Source organism: Geospiza fortis, unplaced genomic scaffold (genome assembly GCF_000277835.1).
Source record: "Geospiza fortis unplaced genomic scaffold, GeoFor_1.0 scaffold112, whole genome shotgun sequence".
Lineage (NCBI taxonomy): Eukaryota > Metazoa > Chordata > Aves > Passeriformes > Thraupidae > Geospiza > Geospiza fortis.
This window is the reverse complement of record NW_005054298.1, coordinates 5,503,771-5,522,772: the sequence shown is the minus strand read 5'-3', so window position 1 is coordinate 5,522,772 and position 19,002 is coordinate 5,503,771. Positions and strand designations below refer to the sequence as shown.

At 41.4% G+C, this 19,002-nt stretch overlaps 1 protein-coding gene across 1 annotated transcript in view; it reads right to left on the bottom strand.

The window, feature by feature from the left end:
• The window catches only part of NCKAP5 (NCK associated protein 5), a 378,197-nt gene that overhangs the window by 190,571 nt on the left and 168,624 nt on the right, over positions 1-19,002 (bottom strand). The window contains exon 5 of the mRNA XM_031056009.1: positions 6,587-6,650. Coding sequence (XP_030911869.1) covers positions 6,587-6,650 — 64 coding nt within the window. The remainder of the gene's footprint in view (positions 1-6,586; positions 6,651-19,002) is intronic.

Genomic DNA, 19,002 nt, shown 5'->3' with positions numbered 1-19,002 from the left:
GAAGTATGAAAAACTAATGAGGTCCAGGAGCATTAAACCAGGCTTGTAAAGAATTTCGATAATCATTATTGATGCTAAAGCTGCTACTAATGTCACTGAGCTTCCATGAGGGCTGTATGATGGAGTTTCTGAGAAAAGGGAGCCAGACAGCAGGGCTATCTGTGCATAAATACACAGCTTCACAGAGAGGGCAGCACAAGGGTCAGATTGCTTCTTTCTGGCTTAGGATATTTTATATTCAATGAGACATTTCAAAACAGCTACTTGCACTCTCTCTCTGTTACTTTCTAATTAAAGCACAGATAGATGCTTTCCTAGAACATAAGGACCCAGAAGGTGGGAAAGAACATTTAGCCTTTCGTACCTCATCTTTAACACTTCATTTATTACTAAATATCCTCTATTTTTAAATGACCCGGGTGCTTCTGCCACAGCAGCCTCCCCCATGGCCAAAGGGGATGGAAGGATTCATCACACCAGTGACAGTGAGCACCTCTGTGCTCATGGCAGGACATTCTGCTGCCAACTGCAACACCCTGGCTCCAGAGCAGCCTGAGCATTCCCCTCTTCCCTAAAAGCCTGGTATGTAGTGCAGATGTCGGGAGCTGGGGCTCTGGGCACGCTGACCCTGCAGCTGATGAATGGGGCAGCATCAACGTCAGCTGCGGAGCTGAGCACAGCGCTGGGGTGGCGGCTGAGTCTCAGTGCCCTGGGAGAGCTGAGCACCACGAGGGGTAAATGCAGCTCCCAGGAGAGGCACCCTTTCCTACAATCATGGGCTGCCTCTCCAACTGTGCATTTCAGCTTCCTACAAGAATTTAAAAAAAAAAAATTTGCTTTCTATCTTCATTTAACTCAGCTCAACACAGCACCTTCAAGCTGGGGTATGGTCTCTTTCTTCTCACCAAAAACTAGCACCCATGCTAAAAGCCTGAACTGGAGTAAAGAGCAAACAACTGAAAACACATACAAACCCCCAGGTAATTTGGGAAATATGAGAACACAGTCAAACTTTCAACTGACTTTAATGCAATTTTAGTCAAGACCTTTTCTGCACTTGAACACATCCATCTCCACGTGAACGCTCCAGTTTGGCAGCGCTTGATGAGAAGAGACAGATCTTCTCAAAGCTGATTACAATTTACGTTTCAATCTGGCAACAAGAGTGGTTTGCACTTCCCGTGGTTTTTGAAAAGACTGTTACATATATCTAAATCCACTACATTTAAGAAAGTTCTAACAAGCAGAAGTGACTCAGTTCCTTATAATAATGGGACATGTTACTGACTCTGCGAGTTTTTTAAGCCTTTTTTATTTCTTCCACTCTTTATTTAAAAACTTGCAGTCTCCACTGTTTTACTGCAAAAACTGTTTGTAAAGCAAGAATTGTGCTGATCGCATCAAAACTCATTAATATAACTTGTTTTTCCATTATTAGCACCATCTGAGCCTGTTGAAAGCCTTAACCAGGGCTTTAATTTTTCCACAGAGAGCTTTAAATTAATTAGTGGTTTACATGCTAACAAAGAATCTGATACATTCATAAATCAATCTAATGCAGAAGGATTACCAGAGGGTGGAAACCTATTCAGTGGGGAGCTCACATTCACTTAACATGGTGTGTTTTCAACAAAAGGGTGCAGGTGTGGGATAGATGGGCACCAGGAAGAGCCCATGATAATCACTTTGCATCACTTAAAGGCGCAGCAGGACACATGGTAAATCAGAGCCTAGGGCCCACCCTAAGTGAAATCCATGTAGATATAAAAGGCAGTAGCATCCCACTTTAACCTTCACAGCTAAATTGCCAGACTGGTACAATTTCTTTTATGTAGGTTACAGGCCACTGAACTAATGGAAAACAGAGTTGAACTAAAGGACTAGGATGGAAAGAACAAACCAACAAAACTGTATAGCACAGATACAAATAAAGGTATCAAATAAAAAAATGTAACTTTTCTCTGGGTAATTATTAAACTTATTCAAGTTATCAAAATGTGATTGTATATCCTTTTGGTTCATTTTAGGCTTTTAAACTAGTTTCTGCTAAAACAACACTCTGCCACAAGAATTCTACTGTTACTGTTCTCATATTTTTCCCCTAACCTGGCACTGTTCACTGTTAAGAAAATTTCACAATGCACACTTTTCCTCATCATGTTTTGTGTCCAAAGGTGCAAATTCATGCACTTCAAATATATAAAAATACTTTGATGACTAACGTGGTTTTCAGTCTTCAGAATGTTTTGAAATAAATTTGTGATTTGCTTTCAAAGCTGCTTATTTTAAAAATGGGATCTCTGTCACTACAGACACCTGCACAGTCCCCATCAAATGCAGTGAGAAGTGTACACAGATGAACTGATCACCTCAATTTCCTTTACAAAGAGTCATCCTTGATGAGTCAGAAGAGACATGACTAAGAAAATTGTGAACATGCACACTATGAAATAAAAGACCATGAGTGACAGGAAGAGCCAAACAATCCTGGGTCAGTGCTGCTGGAACTTTCAATGGATGTATTTGCAATAATTCCACATTTTGATAGTGAAAAATCAATATTTACTGATGGTGGTTCATAAAATAAAGAAACTTGAGCAATTGTCAGGTATTCAGCCTGAATGATTCAGTTCACAGTTAAAGTCAAAATCCACATAATCCACTATATGAGGTATCAGATTTTCCATACAAACATATTGCAAGATTACTTGTATGGCTTTGGTGATGTTTGTCTTGAAAGCAAGCATCTTCATTTCATCTTCTGTAGTACCTTCCAGTAACAAATCAGTCAGGAAAACTGTAACTCTGGGACATAGCAAAAGCCCAATTATTTGGGGAGCACTGTGGGTCCTACATGCTGGTACCACACAGCACACACCACCTGATCTTCAGCCTCAGGAAAACCTCTCCTTGTACACATCCATTCCATCATCACTCACCAGATGTTTACAGATCCACAGACCCATTTTGTGAGCAAAGCCACCCCAGTGTAAGCAGCTTCTACAGCACATGCTTTGTGTTTATTAGTCACTGGTTTTATGTACGTGTCCACCTTGCTGTGGTTCCTGGGTGTTGGGTGAACTCAAGCGGGAAGGACAGGGAAAACCCACTGCAACACGTCCTTCCAGCACCCACAGGGACAGGGCACACATTCCCTGCTCCCTGACTCTGTTCACCCTTACAGAATCACAGAATAATGAGGTTGGAAGAGATCTCTAAGATCATCAAGTCCAACCTATGCCCTAACACCTCAACCAGACCATAGCACCAAGTGCCATGTCCAGTCTTTTTTTAAACACATCCAGAGATGGTGATTCTACCACCTCCCTGGGAAGAGCATTCCAGTACTTTATTATTCTTTCAGTGAAATTTTTTTTCCTAATATCCAACCTATACCTTCCCTGACCTAGCTGGAGACTGTGTCCTCTTGTCCTGTCAGTTGCTGCCCGGTGCAAGAGACCTATCCCCACCTGTCCACAGCCTCCCTTCAGGAAGGTGTAGAGAGCAGTAAAGTCACCTCTAAGCCTCCTCTTCTCTAGGCTAAACAGCCCCAGTTCGTTCAAACATTCCTCACAGGGCTTGTGTTCCAAGCTCCTCACCAGCCTTGCTGCCCTCCTCTGGACATGCTCAAGCATCTCAACGTCCTTCCCAAACAGAGGGCCCAGAACTGGACACAGCACTCAAGGTGAGGCCTCACCAGCACTGAGTACCGGGGAAGAATGACCTCCCTGCTCCTGCTGGCCACACAATTCCTAATGCAGGCCAGGATGCCATGGGCCTTCTTGGCCACCGAGGCACACTGCTGGCTCATATTCAACTGGCTGTTGACCAGTACCCCCAGGTCCCTTTCTGCCTGAACACTGTCCAGCCAGCGAGCCTTACGAACACACACCCTTATGTGTTTTACATAAAGTGGGCACTTCTTACCCTCCTGACCTATCTGTGCCAGCAAAACCCAAATAATTGGGTTTTTTTTAAAGAAGCAGAAACCGCTAGTGGGTGTTACATGAGGTGCCAGCCTGCCAAAGGCTGGTGTGATGCCCTGCACAGCTCTCAGGATGCAGGGCAGCTCCCTGTGCTCCCTGCCTTGCTTCCCACTGCAAGAACGCCCTCCACGAGACCCAGCGAGGCACTGGAGGTGCCACTAAAGGTGACACGTGCTGTCACCTGTGCCCTTCCCAAACAAAGGAGCTGGTTCCATGAAAACCTCCACTCCAGTCTAACCAGCACAACAAACAAAAAGCAAACGGGAGCGAGTAAAGGCGATTAGCTAATTAGTGATTAAATAAAGCCGTGGCCTGTCGCTGGCAGGGAGGCTGGGGGATGCCATTGCTTTGATCCCGGTGACAGCATGGCCAGGCCCTCGGGCGCCCTGTGGCTGGCTGGTGGCCCTGCCCAGCCTGCTGTCCCCGGGGGATGCCCATCACAGGGAACAGAGCAGCACACAGGCTGGGCACCCTGCAGCCAGGCTGCTGGCAGCCAGTGCTGCTCGGGAGGGAGCCCCCTGCTTGCCAAGGGCTTGCTAGCTCACAATCCCTCGCCGAAATTTGGCTACAAGTGTTTGGAAAGAATCTGCTACTTTGGAAAGGATCTGCTCCAAAGGCAGGATGCGCTGCCGGCTCCTCGCCCTGGGAATGCGGCTCCACGACTTTCTTAATCCCAGGCCTCCCCTGGGTTCAAATGCTCCAGCCCTTAGACCCTCGCTGCTCTCACACTGCTCACAGTCCCGCAAGTTCATTAATGTTAATTAATGACTGCTGTGTTTCATATTAAAATCACCAGCTCTGAGACACAAAGAACTTTCCATACATCAACTGCTTCAAAGCAATCGTCTCTACAGGCGCGCTGGCTCTAGCTCAGGATAATTGTGCATATTACCCTCAGGGAAGAGGGAAAAAACGACCCAGTATTTACCCTGGGGGAAGACTGCGCCCCCAGAGAGCTACCTGTCAGCTCCTAATGGGTTACAACATTTGGCCTCTCAACAAATCATACAAAATTATACCCTGGTTACAGAGAGAAGTGGTCCACAAACCCATAGTGAAAGGCATAAAAGTGTGTGACAGGCAAGAGAGGAGACAACAACGGGGGTGCACATACCAAAAGCCTCAGCAGCTCTAGAAGGTTAATCAGTATTGCTCATTTCATATCGTATGGGATTATCCCACTAAGTATATTTTACACTCAATATATTATATTACTGCTATGCCTCCAAGGGAATGCTAGTTAAAAAAAAAATAAAGGAAATATTTCAAATAGAGTAAACAGCTCTTCCCAGATTTTGACATTTATTTACACTGAAAACTAAAATGCAATTGCAAATCCAATGCCTGATCTTTGCCATTCTTCCTCAGGCAAAATTCCTCCTGGAGGTAGCAGGAATTTTATCTCAGTCATGGACTCCTGGGTTGCAACTTTACCTGATAAAAGTTTGTTCCTCAGTTCCTCCAAGACTTTTGTGCCCATTCTCATAAATTACCCACGGGCCAGGCTTCTCAACTGCTTAAACCCCATCCCAAAGTCTCCTTGTGGCCAGCCCAGCCATGCTGCAGATCCCAAGGCCAGGAACATGGGGGTGGTGTTGGGTGGGAGCAGGCAGCGGCTCCCACAGCTGGGCTGGGCACATCTGGGGCCATGGTGAGAGCAATAAACCCAGAGCTGGTTTCTCCCACTTGGCACTTAGGTCCCTCCAAACCTCACCTCACCATGTTAATCACTAAGGGTTTATAAATGGCACTCACTGGAGGCACGTGGGATTTTAAGGACCCTGCAGCACACAGTTCACAGAGCATCCCCTCCCCAGAGCTGCTACAGCTGCTCCCCACAAAGTTAAACAAACTTGGGACCACCAAAGTCTTTCACAGCCAACTGTACAATCACTCAGATCAGTGGCACTTCCACATATGTTCAAGGGGATAGTTTGGGTTTTAAGGTTTTTGAACAAGTCTGCTTTAACCCATGGAAGCTTAAGATATTTTATCTGAAGACAGGGACAAACAAACTCCTTAACAGATGGAAACAGTTCCTCAGATATTAAGTAATTAAGCACACTCAGCACATGTTAGCTCCCAAAGAAAATTGTTTTGAAGAGATAAGGCACTCTATAAATTGAGGTTTGTGGTCAACTAAAAATCTGCCATTTCATCTTTTGCTCACAAGGCTAATCTCATGAATTGGTACACAAAAAATGAAGATACAAGGAGCATTACATGATTTACAAAATTATCAGATTGAGGGGTTTTTCTAAGCTTCCATGCTTGTGTTCTTTCATTTTTCTGTGGTTGGCTAAGATTTCACAGGCAAGTAAATCTACTGCTTTTTGATCTGAAATTGCCTTTCTGTGCTTGCCTTGCTTCTAATTCCAGTGAGGAATGGAAGCAGCTTTTCTCTCCCATGGCTTTTCCAAGGAAGCAAAGCCTTGAGTTTCCTCACATTTATGAACATTTTCCTCACATTTATGCCAATTTATGCCGTAAATTGGAAACCTTTTGTTGTGTCCAAGACCTGGACACTCTGGTGACCACCTTCAGCCAGCCCAAAGGTGAGTAAGACAAGGATTGCAAAGCAGTGAGTAGGCACAGCTTACCATGGCTCCTTCGCTCTTACTCTGGGCAACCTCCCGCTGCAGCCGAGCCACACACAGCTTCTCCCTGAGGAAAGAAAAGCCTGTGAGCAGCAGTTCATTCTCCCCTGGCTCCCCCATTCCTGCACATCGCTGGGGTAACCCCCGGCAGGCCCCGCTCTCCTCCCTCTGCTCCCCTGCAGTATCTGGTGGTTGTGTTATTATTTCATTTCATGGCAGTTTGACAGAGCTGTCAATAAATCAGCTGAATCCAAACATCATTTGCTTCATTCAAACAACAAAGCAGCTCATCATGCTGGTGATATGGAAGCAGACTGTGCAAATCAGATTGTGTTATTTATTTTCCTATAGCCCTGCACATCAGCTTGATTCTGCACCATACTAACACATGCCAGATTTATTGCATCATCAATAAATATACGCATAAAATTGAAATTAAAACCATCTATTCTATATATAAACACACTGTGATGCATTTTGCAACCACTGAATTATTAGATTTTTTTTTAATTAGCCTTTTTTCATATAAGATCCCTATACAAATATTTGGCTCGACTCAACTAATAGTTAATTTGTTTAATTAAGGATTTGGCAACCACAACACATTTTCAAGTACACTGAAAAGTTGTAAGAAAGAAATGAAAAGGAGTGATTAGCATAGATTGAAAAGGAAAGATCATTTCCCATTGTATGGCCTGGGGAAACTTCATCCCCCAAAAACCCCCCAAAAGTGCCAAGCCAGGGAAGAAGTAGGACCCAGGCTCAAAAAACGCTCCTATCATTGACTGGGTCAGTCTCATCCAGCATGGAAAACTAACTGCTCTATGGTATTTCATTCCCAAACCTGCAGAAAAAAAAGTAGCCTTTAAACCATTTCTCAGGAACCATTCCTGATGAGGAGAATCTGCACGTGCCTGCCTAATTCCTGTGGAATGACAGCTCTCCTGTCACTCAGCCACAGCTCAGTGAATGCCTGGGTCACTGCACCAGGCCCCCTCTCCATTTCAGCAGAAGATGTGGTGTTTAAGCTGAGTCTCTGTCACTGAGCACCCCTCAGCATTCCTCATACAGCCAACAACTGTGGGTATCAGATTAGCACCAGGCATTGCCAAAATCCTGATCTGTAAACAGGGATGATGCTGAAAGCACTGAATATCAGCAAAAGTTGAAGATAACACGGCCACAGCCTTGTAGAAATTGTGTTTGCGTTCTCCAGCATGATATCAAGACCCTCTTTGGCAAATGCGAAAAATTATGGAAAATTGAGAAGTGCAATTAGTCAAGAGCCTTAACATAGGTGTCCTAAACTCATCTTCTAAAACACACGTACCACTTCCCCCCTTCCTTGCTCAGATACCATCACAGGCAAATTATAAAACTGGTTAATCCTATTTTTAGGGTTTAGTTCATCTGCTGGAAATAGCCCCTTGCATTTTTGCACTGCTTCAGTGCCCTAATATGTTCTAGTGGAAAAAGCAAGTATTCCCTTTGAGGAGGTTTTGACCTTTTAATTGCAAAACAAATGCCTAAAGCTATTTTATGAGAAAATATGTGGGGGGTGGGGGAAAATAAACAAACCCCCCACAAACCACTCCTCCATGCACTTCCTGCCAGTAGTCTAGAGAGATTTATTTAGCTACGTCTCCTACATCAGGAATACTCCTACTTCCCTTACTCCATGTTAACTCCAACATGGAATCAGTTACACATTTCTGGAATTTTATGAGAATAAATTTCACTCAAGGTCCATTCACAAAGGAGGCTCCTCCATCAATGCCAGGTATTCCCTGTCTGGGTGAGGATCCTGGCTGACATTCCCAAAGGGTTTTCTTAGCAATTTTCCCAGTGAAGGACAGCAAAGCATTCTCTAACTTTGTTTATAGCATTGCTGCTGTTAGGAACAGAACTACTTTTAAATAGCAGAAAATGAAAAAGAAACCTGACTATTATGTAGAGGAGGGGAAAAAAAAAGGTGCCATAGTGGGTACAGAAGAGACAACTTTTCCAACACTGTCTACAAATAGCCAGCTTTGAGGTAAGCAAACTTTGTGCTCCTGCTTCCTCCCTCCCACCTGCGCTCCCCAGGTGAAGGAGCTGTGGACTCACAGCCAGACCATCAGATGGTTTCCCTCCTCTGGGCAGGATGAGTGGCAGCAGCTCAGCATGTCTGTGGACCACAAGCATCCCTGAGGCTGTTCCTGAGCTTTGTCAGGGATGCACTTGGCCCACTGCCTGCTGTGAGCCATTTCCCACCACCTCCACACAAACATGCCGGTGTGCAGGGCAAGGAACGTGCTCAGACTCCCTGCACAAGCCAACAGCATTTGAAACTAATTTGCAGTGTTGGAAGTTTCCATATGAGATAGATGACAGGAAAAAACAAGGACCTTCATGTCTAAGGATGACCAAATAAACCCTGTGGTTATTATCCACCATCTCAGTCAGTTCTGATTAAGGCAGCACCTTCAGTGACTACTCTCAGCCCCCATTTTTAACATGGTGTCACGACTGAATAAACATTTTGCTATGATTGAGTTGCAAAAACCATAAGATTTTAGCTGCTTTAGCCTTTCAGATGTTTCAAATGCAAAGAACATTTGACATGCAGCTTCAAAGTTAATCTTGTTTTTTAATCTAAGCTTTTAAATAGGAAAAAACAGTAGCATCACTTTGTTGCTATATGGTTTTATTTATTTTTAATCAAGCATGTTTCATCCCTATAGCATGTTTAATTAACAAAGTTAATTAGCAACTAAAGCCAACCTGCAAGGAAACAAAATCTTCTCTGGGGATTAAAAAAATTAAAACATGTTCATTGAGGAGGTCTCATGTTCTCTTTTGAAAAACCTCCAAACGATAAAAGGTTTACAAAAATGCTCTTTGAAAGCACAGTTTATGCTCTTAGGTTTGAATATTTGTATTGTAAGTGGCAAAATTCCCAGCCAAGGACTTTGCAAAGAAATAATTAAAGAAGCCAAACAAAGATTCAATTATATCCTTTCCAGATGGAACCAAGCACAAAAGTAGCCAGTGTGTGCATGGAAGAAAGATACATTTCAAATCCAGTATCACTGGTAGATACTGCAGTACCTTGTTCTAAAAAAACAACAGTTTGAGGAAAGCCCATTTAGTCCAAGAAAAACACAAATGTGCTAAATAATTCTGCATATTCAGAATTCTCCTTAGACTAAAATTCCTTCTTCACTGTCCTTTTCCACCAGGTTTGACTCATTCAACTGCCAGACAAAAGAAACGCTGTATCAGGTGACAGTAACAGCTCAGGGCTCCACCACAGAGCTGCCCTGCTCCAGCTTCTCCCCATCCACCAGGACAGAGGCAGGGAAGACAATTCAGGCACAAGCCCCTACCTAATTATCAGAACTATCAGAATGATCCCCTAATTCTGAACAAATGTTGATACACCTCCTGATGTGGTAGCACACCTCCTCAGATCAAGCACCACAATAAAAGCCACACTGGGTCCATCCGTTTTTCTCAGTTGTTCTTTCTGTATTGCAGGGTACTAGCAGGGTACTTCAGCTTCCCAAACTTTGATCTTCATTTTTATTTGGAAACCTCAGATTCAGAAACTGCCAGATATAGGGTTTTGCACCTCCATCTAACAAAAAAAGCTATTACTTAAATTAGCTTCTGAATAAAGTAAAATTGTGCTGCAATATAACCATTTGCCAAGACCTAAGCTATACAGAACCAGGATATATTTTCAGTGGTAAACAGTAATTAAGTACTGTTTTAATGATGAAATGTAATTTTATCTTTAATGAAGAACACAGTCAAGACTCAAAAAGAACGGGAAATATTTCAGAAATATCATCTGAAACTTAAGTTAATGCTTCAGCAAACTTTAAGCCCTATGATCCCCTGGGAGAGGGGCTGCATCCACCCTGACCCTGTCCTTTCCTGTCCTGATCAGCCCCACAACCTTTAAGAATGCATTGACAGCTCTTATATTTTCAAAAAGTGTCAACATTGATGAAGATTTCAAACTTTTCCTATTTTCCAAGCAATTTTTTAATTTTCTCTGCACAACAAAATTCAATAGGTATGAAGCTTCTAAGTTACTAATTTGTTTCTCTACCCACCTTTTTTTATTCAAGAACAGGAATGTGCTTTCTTCGTGTTTCATCCTGTCTTGGAATTTTCACTCGGAAGCAATTTCATTTAGAAGCATCATGCACCACAAAGTGAAGCCCACCTTCCCTTGTCATTTTATAACTTTGACTATTTGAAAAGCCATCAAATCACCACTGACAAAGTCAAGCTTTGAAAATACAATGAACATTTGTTTTATTGTTGGTGACCAAGCACAGAGGCCAAGCCATATTCCAGTGAGTCCTTCCATGCCTTCTGGAGGCTATTTTGGAGCAGAGAAATCCCAACCAAATTTTCACTCTACACTATTGCTGTGAGATTCAGAAGGTGAATAAATACTTTGTTCTCATGGAGTAAAAGCAAACAGAAGACAGACAGAGACTTAGAATCCGAATTTGCAAAGCGTCCTTGTGCCTTGGAACCACTCCTTATCTACCACCTATCAAAATGACTTCTCCTTAACTTTTTTCCCCCTATATCATTATTTATAGCCACAGCATTCTTTTTACAATGAACCAGAAAAAGACACAACTAAACCCCATCAAACACGGATTAAACATAGCACGGTGCTAACAACTGACCCAGGGGCAGGGTGCTGCTTTGTGCAGAGATGCAGTTTGTGCCCAGCCTCCCTCAGCTCTTGGTTTTCCAGGGAGTTTCCCATCCGAGTGCTGACCAGGCTTGACCCCATGGGATGGATGAGATGTGACAGGGGAAGAGCTGAGGCTGGAATGGCTGCAGTGAACTCCCGCGCCTCTTTCAGCTCCGACTGCGGGCGCGGCGCTCAGCGAGGCTCCTTCCTCACTGCTCCCTAAATGTCAGAGCCTTGTGGAACTGGGCTCCAGAGCCTCAGTGCCTCAGCCAGGTCTGCCAATAAAGGAGTCATCCCCAACAAAAAGATATTCATTGCAAATTTAAAGGTGAGCGAAGTACAGGCTTTATTTAACTGCTTTTACAATAATCGCAGGGACTGGAGTTACAATAATGGAAGCACTAATGCTGTCAGGCAGAAGCAGGAAAGATAGGATGAGCCACCAGCGAGGAGCAGCTCCTATTCACTGCTAACTTATTGGTAATAAAAGATAAGTCTACAGAAAATACAATTTACATTAAATTTCTCTTCTATAAGACATGATTCTGTCAAATCCGGACAAGTGAAACAGGTAGTAACTTACTTAAGCTGTATTTTCTTTGGGTGACACTAACAGCAAGGAAAGAGAAAATTATAACTATAATTTAAAATAAGGATCAGCAATCCTCATGGGGTCCTCACCAATTTCTAGTGGATTTTCATGTACATTAATCTGAAGAAGTTCAAAGACAACCATCTAGTTACTTTCCAGAAGCATCCAAACAAGACACCAAATGGAAATGTCATGGAAGAAATCGTGGTAGAACAAGTCAGAAAGGAGGAGAAAAAGAGAGGAACATCATGAGGGCAGAGCCTTCATAATAAAAGCAAAAACATTGTCTTTGGCTAAAAAGTGAGACGGTTATGGCAAAGAAATAAGAAAGGAAAGGTTATCAGGAGTCCATGGCAGATTATCCCTGAATTGTTTCCATGACAAATTACTCTCCCAGCACGGACACCTGAGCAGGGAAATTCCCCTCCTCTGAGCCTGAGCATGGGAACAGGCAGCAATGCATTTTTAACACAAGCATCCTCTCTCACACTAGCAATCTTTATTGTTTCATTGATATTTCTTTCTTTTCAGCACTGAAATTATGAGTGCAAGGCAGGAAACTTTAATGATTCATTGGTATTTCAGACAACATTTTAAATATATCTATTTATCTATAAATATCTCTATTTATCTATTTATTAATGTTGGAGTGTCTTCTTTCATTATTAGCACTGACTACACAATACTGCCCACCTTTAAAGTTTGTACCTTTTTTGGCAAAAACAAACTAGTTAAGGAGGTCTAGACCCAAAGTGTAAAATGGGTTTTTTTCTTTTGAACATTGAAATGGTTTTTAACCTTGCTGATGCAGAAAAAACATCAAGTGAAGAGAAAAAACTTTATTTATAACTTTCATTAGTAACTGCAAAATAATTAGAATGACAAGAAATAGAGCCACCAAGCAAGACATGAATGTGGTATCAACCACCACAATCAATGCAGATTCTTGACTAAGAAAAAAATAGGAAGAAAATTATTTTTCCCCCCTCATTATGCACATATTCAGGTGGAGGATAAAAGATTAATGTCTGTGTGATACAGTGCCAAATCATTGAGATAATTATGAATTATACCAAGCAATCATTTTAAAAATCTCCTGGAGCGTCTCACTTTATGACCATTATTCATGAGATTATGCATTCAACTGCAACTCTTTTTTCAGATATATTCCTCTGAAGCCTTTCTTTTGGTCAGAGATTCCAGACCAAAGAAGACAAAAATTAGTTTTCTAGAAATACAAAAATGGAGGGAAAACCCCACATTTTTCTACCCATCTCTAGAGTCTGCAGAGAGTAGTGGAGATACTTACAGACTTCTTTTCATAAACAGCCCCAACACAGAGCAGTAAATTGCAGCAGGCAAGGGAGTTACATCTGGCCATCAACCTGAATGCAACCTCCTCAAGTATGAAACATCAAAACCCAAGTGCCAGGAAACACCAAGTAAACAGCACCAGAATACTGAACTCTGAAATACATGTAAAGTACAAGGTTTCACATTATAAATTAAATAGCCCATGCATTATGCAAACCTTGCATTTACCAGAAAGCAAAGTTAAGGTTTTAGCAGGGCAAATTTTGCATGGATTTGCTCACCCCTACAAGATGCTTTTTTTGGGCCTAATCCCCAAAACCACCTGCTCTCTTTGCTGGAAGTACCAAAGCTGGTGACACTGGGCTATTCAGCAGAGCTGATATGGGCCTGGTGACACAACAGCCACCAACACAAGGAAGGTGCTGCTGAAGCAGATGTTGCTTTTAGATGAAGCCGGTGACATGGAAAGGAACAGCAGATATGTGAATGGAGAAGCTCTGCCCATAGAGCTATCAGAAGATTATTTTTTTTAATGTGTATTTTTTAATGCACATTCAAGAAAGAAGAGACAGAGCAAGGACCAGATAGCAACCACTCTGTGTAAGGGCAGATCTCCCATCTTGCCTGCCCTGAGCACATCATTCAGCACTTCTCCTCTACTCCAGATTTCAAACCAGCAGGTCATGCCCAGAATTCCTGCTAGGGCAAGCAAAGCTGTTCCTCCTCAGTGCCATTGCTCTCAGCACTGTCTCCCAGCTTGTGACTGTGTAAATTCTCATCTCTCTGTCTGCTGCTCAGTTTTAATGTGGGTCAAGCCTTTCTCTAGACCAGATAGAGTCTCAGTCCTTGTGTTCCTGGTTGGGGTGTTATGGATAGTTTGCAGTGTCAGATCCTTACAGCATACAGATTTATACCATTTTTACTGTATGGTTTACTTATGTTTTGGGGCTTTTTTCTTAAGCAGCTCTTTTGAATCCAGAAGATATCTATCCCCTGCTATATGATGAATTCTTTGGTTGGTGACCCAAACCCCGTCAGCCATTTCTAACAGAAGTGAATTATTTTTTTCACTGAGCCTGCATACAAGATGACCTTGGAAAATGAAAAACAAAGGAAGAAACAAGCAAACAAGGTTTTCTTTTTGCAAAGGACTCGGAAGTTGAGCTAAGAAATTCCCCCAATCACTTTTCCTCGTATAAATTTTTTCTCTGGAGACTTGTCACATGGGGATGATGTGCTGTGGAAATTCTTTTGAAAGGACATGCATTTCCCTAGGGGGTTTTTAATGAGAATTTATTGCTCATGAAAGATTCAGGATTGGCAGCACTTCAGTCTTCAGTTAATGATCTTTTGTTTATTAACATAAAATGCATCACACTTAACAGGAGTGTAACTTTCCCAACCAATGCATCAAAGCACGGAAGAATTCTCACTCCTTCCGTCGTATCCCCTGAGGCTGTCTGAGAGGGTGTTAGCTGAAATTTATATGGTTGTCCTCTATGAAAATGAAGTCAGAACTCTTGTTTCACATAAAGCTGAAAATCATGGAAACATTTTTTTATAAACTAACAGCAAGAAATGTCAGTACACTGCTGTGACTTCTCACAGCACCTATTCCTTCCACACAAACCTTTTACCAGAACCAGAAAGTATTTGGTTAGTCCTAATCTAAATTACTTTTACATTCTGTGGGTAACATTCATGCAAAGTACTGATTCCACATCCTGGCAGTAAATTACCATCTTTAGAAAACCAACAAATTCCTAAAGAGTGGTGAAGACTATGGGCAACTGGGTCTGTAAACCAGGGATCCCAGAAACACACCCCTAAGCCACCTCTTGTATGTTAAGGAAATAAAGGCAGAAATACATTTTTACACACACAAAAAAAAAAAGGATAAAACCCAACACTGAAGGAAAATGGGTGTAAAGGCACTAACACCAAATTCATCGTGTTGGATACTAAGCTCAAGCAAACTTTTAGATCCCACTGCTTTCTTCATAACTAGCTTTCCTTTGGCTCTGCCCAAGAGATACACCCAGTTCTCATTTGTTTGTGAGAATGCTCAGAAAGATTTTCCTCCCTGCTCTCTACAAATCTTTTCACTTTTGCTGTTACAGTTCAAAGAAGATACCTCATTTTGCTTCATTACTGGTTGACCTCTTACCTCTGTTTTCCACTCCTTTGTTCCCAGATCATCACAACAATTCCTGGTATCTTTTGTAATCTCTTTTTAAAGAAAGGTGTTACACAGTGAGATGTGTTTCTATCCATGCAGAAAGCCCACAGCATGAGGACTTAGGGTCTTCTTAACAGGCTGCATTTGCTATATCTTTTTTCTCTCTGAGCTAAATTTATTGCACACTCTATAACCTCCTGGACGTCACTCATGTCCTGTTCTAAGTGAACACTGAAATACTGTATAAAACCCATGTGGATAAGAAACAAGACCAAAGTGATTTTTATACTTTGCTCACTTTCTCTTGACTTGTGTTTACACAATTGTTCAATACTTAAGATATTTTGGTATAAATGACTAACAAATCTGCAATGACCTTCCACTCACAGAAAAAATACAAAAAAAGATAAAACCTGGTCAGAAAGAGTAATTTTCTTTACTTATTGTTTTCTTTTTGTTTTTTTTTTTTTTCTTGTAATCTCATTTTGCACCACCAAGAATACTGTTCTTGGTGGTGCAAATGCAAAAGACCCAGAAACACTACTCAGTCAGGGGACAGGATTCTGCTGGGAACTGTCTACATTTTAAGGCCAAAGGAGCTGAAACTCAGATCAGGCCCCTGGAGTAGTGTTTTCAGTTGTAACCCATCCCTGCTGTCCCCTACCAACCCACCTGAGATACAAGAGAATTTCTTCTCACATCATTATACAGAAAATCAAACAATCTGAACAGTGAGATTACACTTTTGGATACAGCACTTTTTGACACAGCCCCTGCAGGTGCCTTCCAATAGGATTCTCAGCAAGTGACAGATGAAATAAATGAAATAATTATTTTCTGAGAGCATTTCTTATTTGTCTACATCAAACATATTAAAGATTTACCAACAGGCAATAATGGCCACTTAGTTTTCAGTTTCAGGAATGTGATCCTCTTTATTGAAGGCAAAGATTTCAAAAGAGAAAGAAATTCAGACTTTTGTACAAATTTCTGTGGACTTGGATAAGCTACAGTTTTGTGAAGAGAAAAACAGATGAAAACTAATAAGAAGGATTTTTTTTTAATTTAAAGTGATCCTGTAACACAAACTTCCTTGGAAAAAGTTATAAACTTCTGGACTTCCCACTGTCCTCCCCCAGACTAAGGAACATGTGCCTTAAAAAAAAATGTTCTCTACACCACATGTCACCAGGCCAGAAAGAAAACAAGCAGTATGCTGAAAGTCACTTTGAAGTGTCCTTCAGTAACCCAACACACAAATTTATATTCATGCAGCCTTATAGCAATAAAATCAGTTCCATGCTAATGATATAATTGTTTCTTCTATCATTCTGCCTATAAAAGAAGACTAGATAAAGTCAAAGGCAGTGGCCTCTGGCTGATTACGTGTTTTGACAAATTAGATGATTAACTGAAACCTCAAACTCAAGCTTTTCTGTCTCAGTAGACCTAGAAGAGAAGAAGAAAAGCTTTGCTTTTGAAAGGACGTGGCTCTACAGGGAGCTCAGCCCAGCCTGAGAGCTCTCCTCAAAGAGCAGTGTTTGTAGTGAGCACACAGCCCTGCACACAGCCTAATTCCACCAGAGAAATTACAGCTGTCACTTTAAATAATGGAAGCAGCATATGGCAATATATGCAAAACACTTCCCAACATGTTCAAGTAGAGATGGAGAAACTAAGTTATCAATGGCAGTTTTACCACATAATATACCAGTGTAACACTTAACAACACTGAAAATGAAATCCAGACATATCAGTGGGGCGATGGCAGTATTCCTATATTTATGAAGGCATTTAAATTCTCATACTGTCAAATCACTACTAGAAATAAAACAGGGAAGACTGAATAGCAACAGGCACAACAGGCACAAAGATCCACTTGTGTTGTTCAAGTTGTTTTACTGAGCTCAGTTAAAAAATTCAACATGTGGTACTCTGAATTTGCCTCAGTACATCTCAAGCCCTGCTCTCTGAATATTAAATGACAAAACATTATCAGGTGAAAGCTCAGTACTGTCTGTCCTTTCAGCTAGTAGCTCAACAAAGCTGGGCCAGAACTGTTACTTAGAACTTTTTCAGTTATTTGTGATGTGACTGAAAATGCTACTACAAAAAGAGTGTACTGTCATCTTTTTACAAGTAAACACAATCTTAAAAAAAGGCTTTCTGTTTATAACCTGAATCAGGGAAGCAAACACCTTCAAGAAACCCCAGACAAATGAAACCCTCTTGGGGCATTTTATCTCATTTTCCCCAAGGACAGCAGCCAGCTCTGCTCTGTGAATGAGGCCAGCTTCTCAGAGCTCAAATAGCATCAACTTCAATGGAATTTCAACTTCAGCAAACAAAACAAGTCATTTAAAAGATACGGATGAATAAGGATTAAGATGTGTTAGTGTTCAGGCATTTCCAAATATATTAAATGTATATTAAGAAATACTAACTGTCTGAAGTATTAAAATGGAAATGCTTTCAGCAGTTCAAATGTCAACCAGACACTTAGGCAATTCCACATTTCTCCAGTTTCAGCAAAAAAAAAAGCATGTTTTGAAATCATTTGATGTTTGAATAAAGCTCTTTGCAATTTTCCACAGCAGATGCATTGTATCTGGGTAATGAACTGTGCTCTGAAATAACTTATTACAGTCATCACCACAGCCAGCTACATCACCTTTGGCAGAAAGCAAAATAAAAATCACACAGTGCTCACATAGCATCACCACAAGGATTACTTCATTTACAGAATCAGGAAAAGCTCCATTTCAAATCAAGGTATTGATCATTTCAGAATTTAATCCTGCAGTCAAAAGCTGTAACAAGAAAATAAATCCAATAAAGGGCATTTTCCAATTAAGTAAGTGACCCTAATCTTGATTTTAAATTTTTTGATATTAGAGATCATAAAGTAGAACTACACTTTAAGTATCCAGGTTATTAGAGTAGGAATTAAAACAGACACATATAAAACAGGTAATTAATTTTATAGGTAAATCTCCCACATCATGGCCATGCCTTTAGTACATAAGATCAAACCAGCTGAGAGAAAATTCATACACTGGTACCTTGAGGTTTTTCTGCTTAAACCCAAGCTTACCTTAATTTCCTTACCTTATTTTAATAATAAAAGGGTCAGAATGAGGCAGCAACAAGCACCTACTTTAACATCCACTCCCAATAACCAGCAATTGTCTTAGAGAAAACCAACAGGAGCAAACTCCTCCATTCCCTGGGTTCATTAGCAAAATTGTAACTGTGGCTTTTCACAGTGATTTACAAGAGTGCATAAAGAGCTGGAAGCACTTGTCTGCACAGAAATATATGTTACTAATGGTCTAAGTTGTTATACAGGTGGCCAGAAGTCGGGGGATCAATATCTAAGAGATGTTTGGGTTCACTTTCCTCCCCAAAAGTCCCCAAAGCAAAATAGAATTGCTTCTCCTTTTTCACCAGGCTGCAAGAACCAGCAGACTTGGATGCGCTGAGACACTTCCATGTTGACATATTTTCCTTAACAAGATATTGTCTTAATTAGTTTCATCTGCCATTTGGAGGTTATCTAGAAGACAAGTTAGGGATTTTTTTAGTGAAGCAGAAAAAGCCCATATGTTTTTAGGTTGTGTATCTTTCCC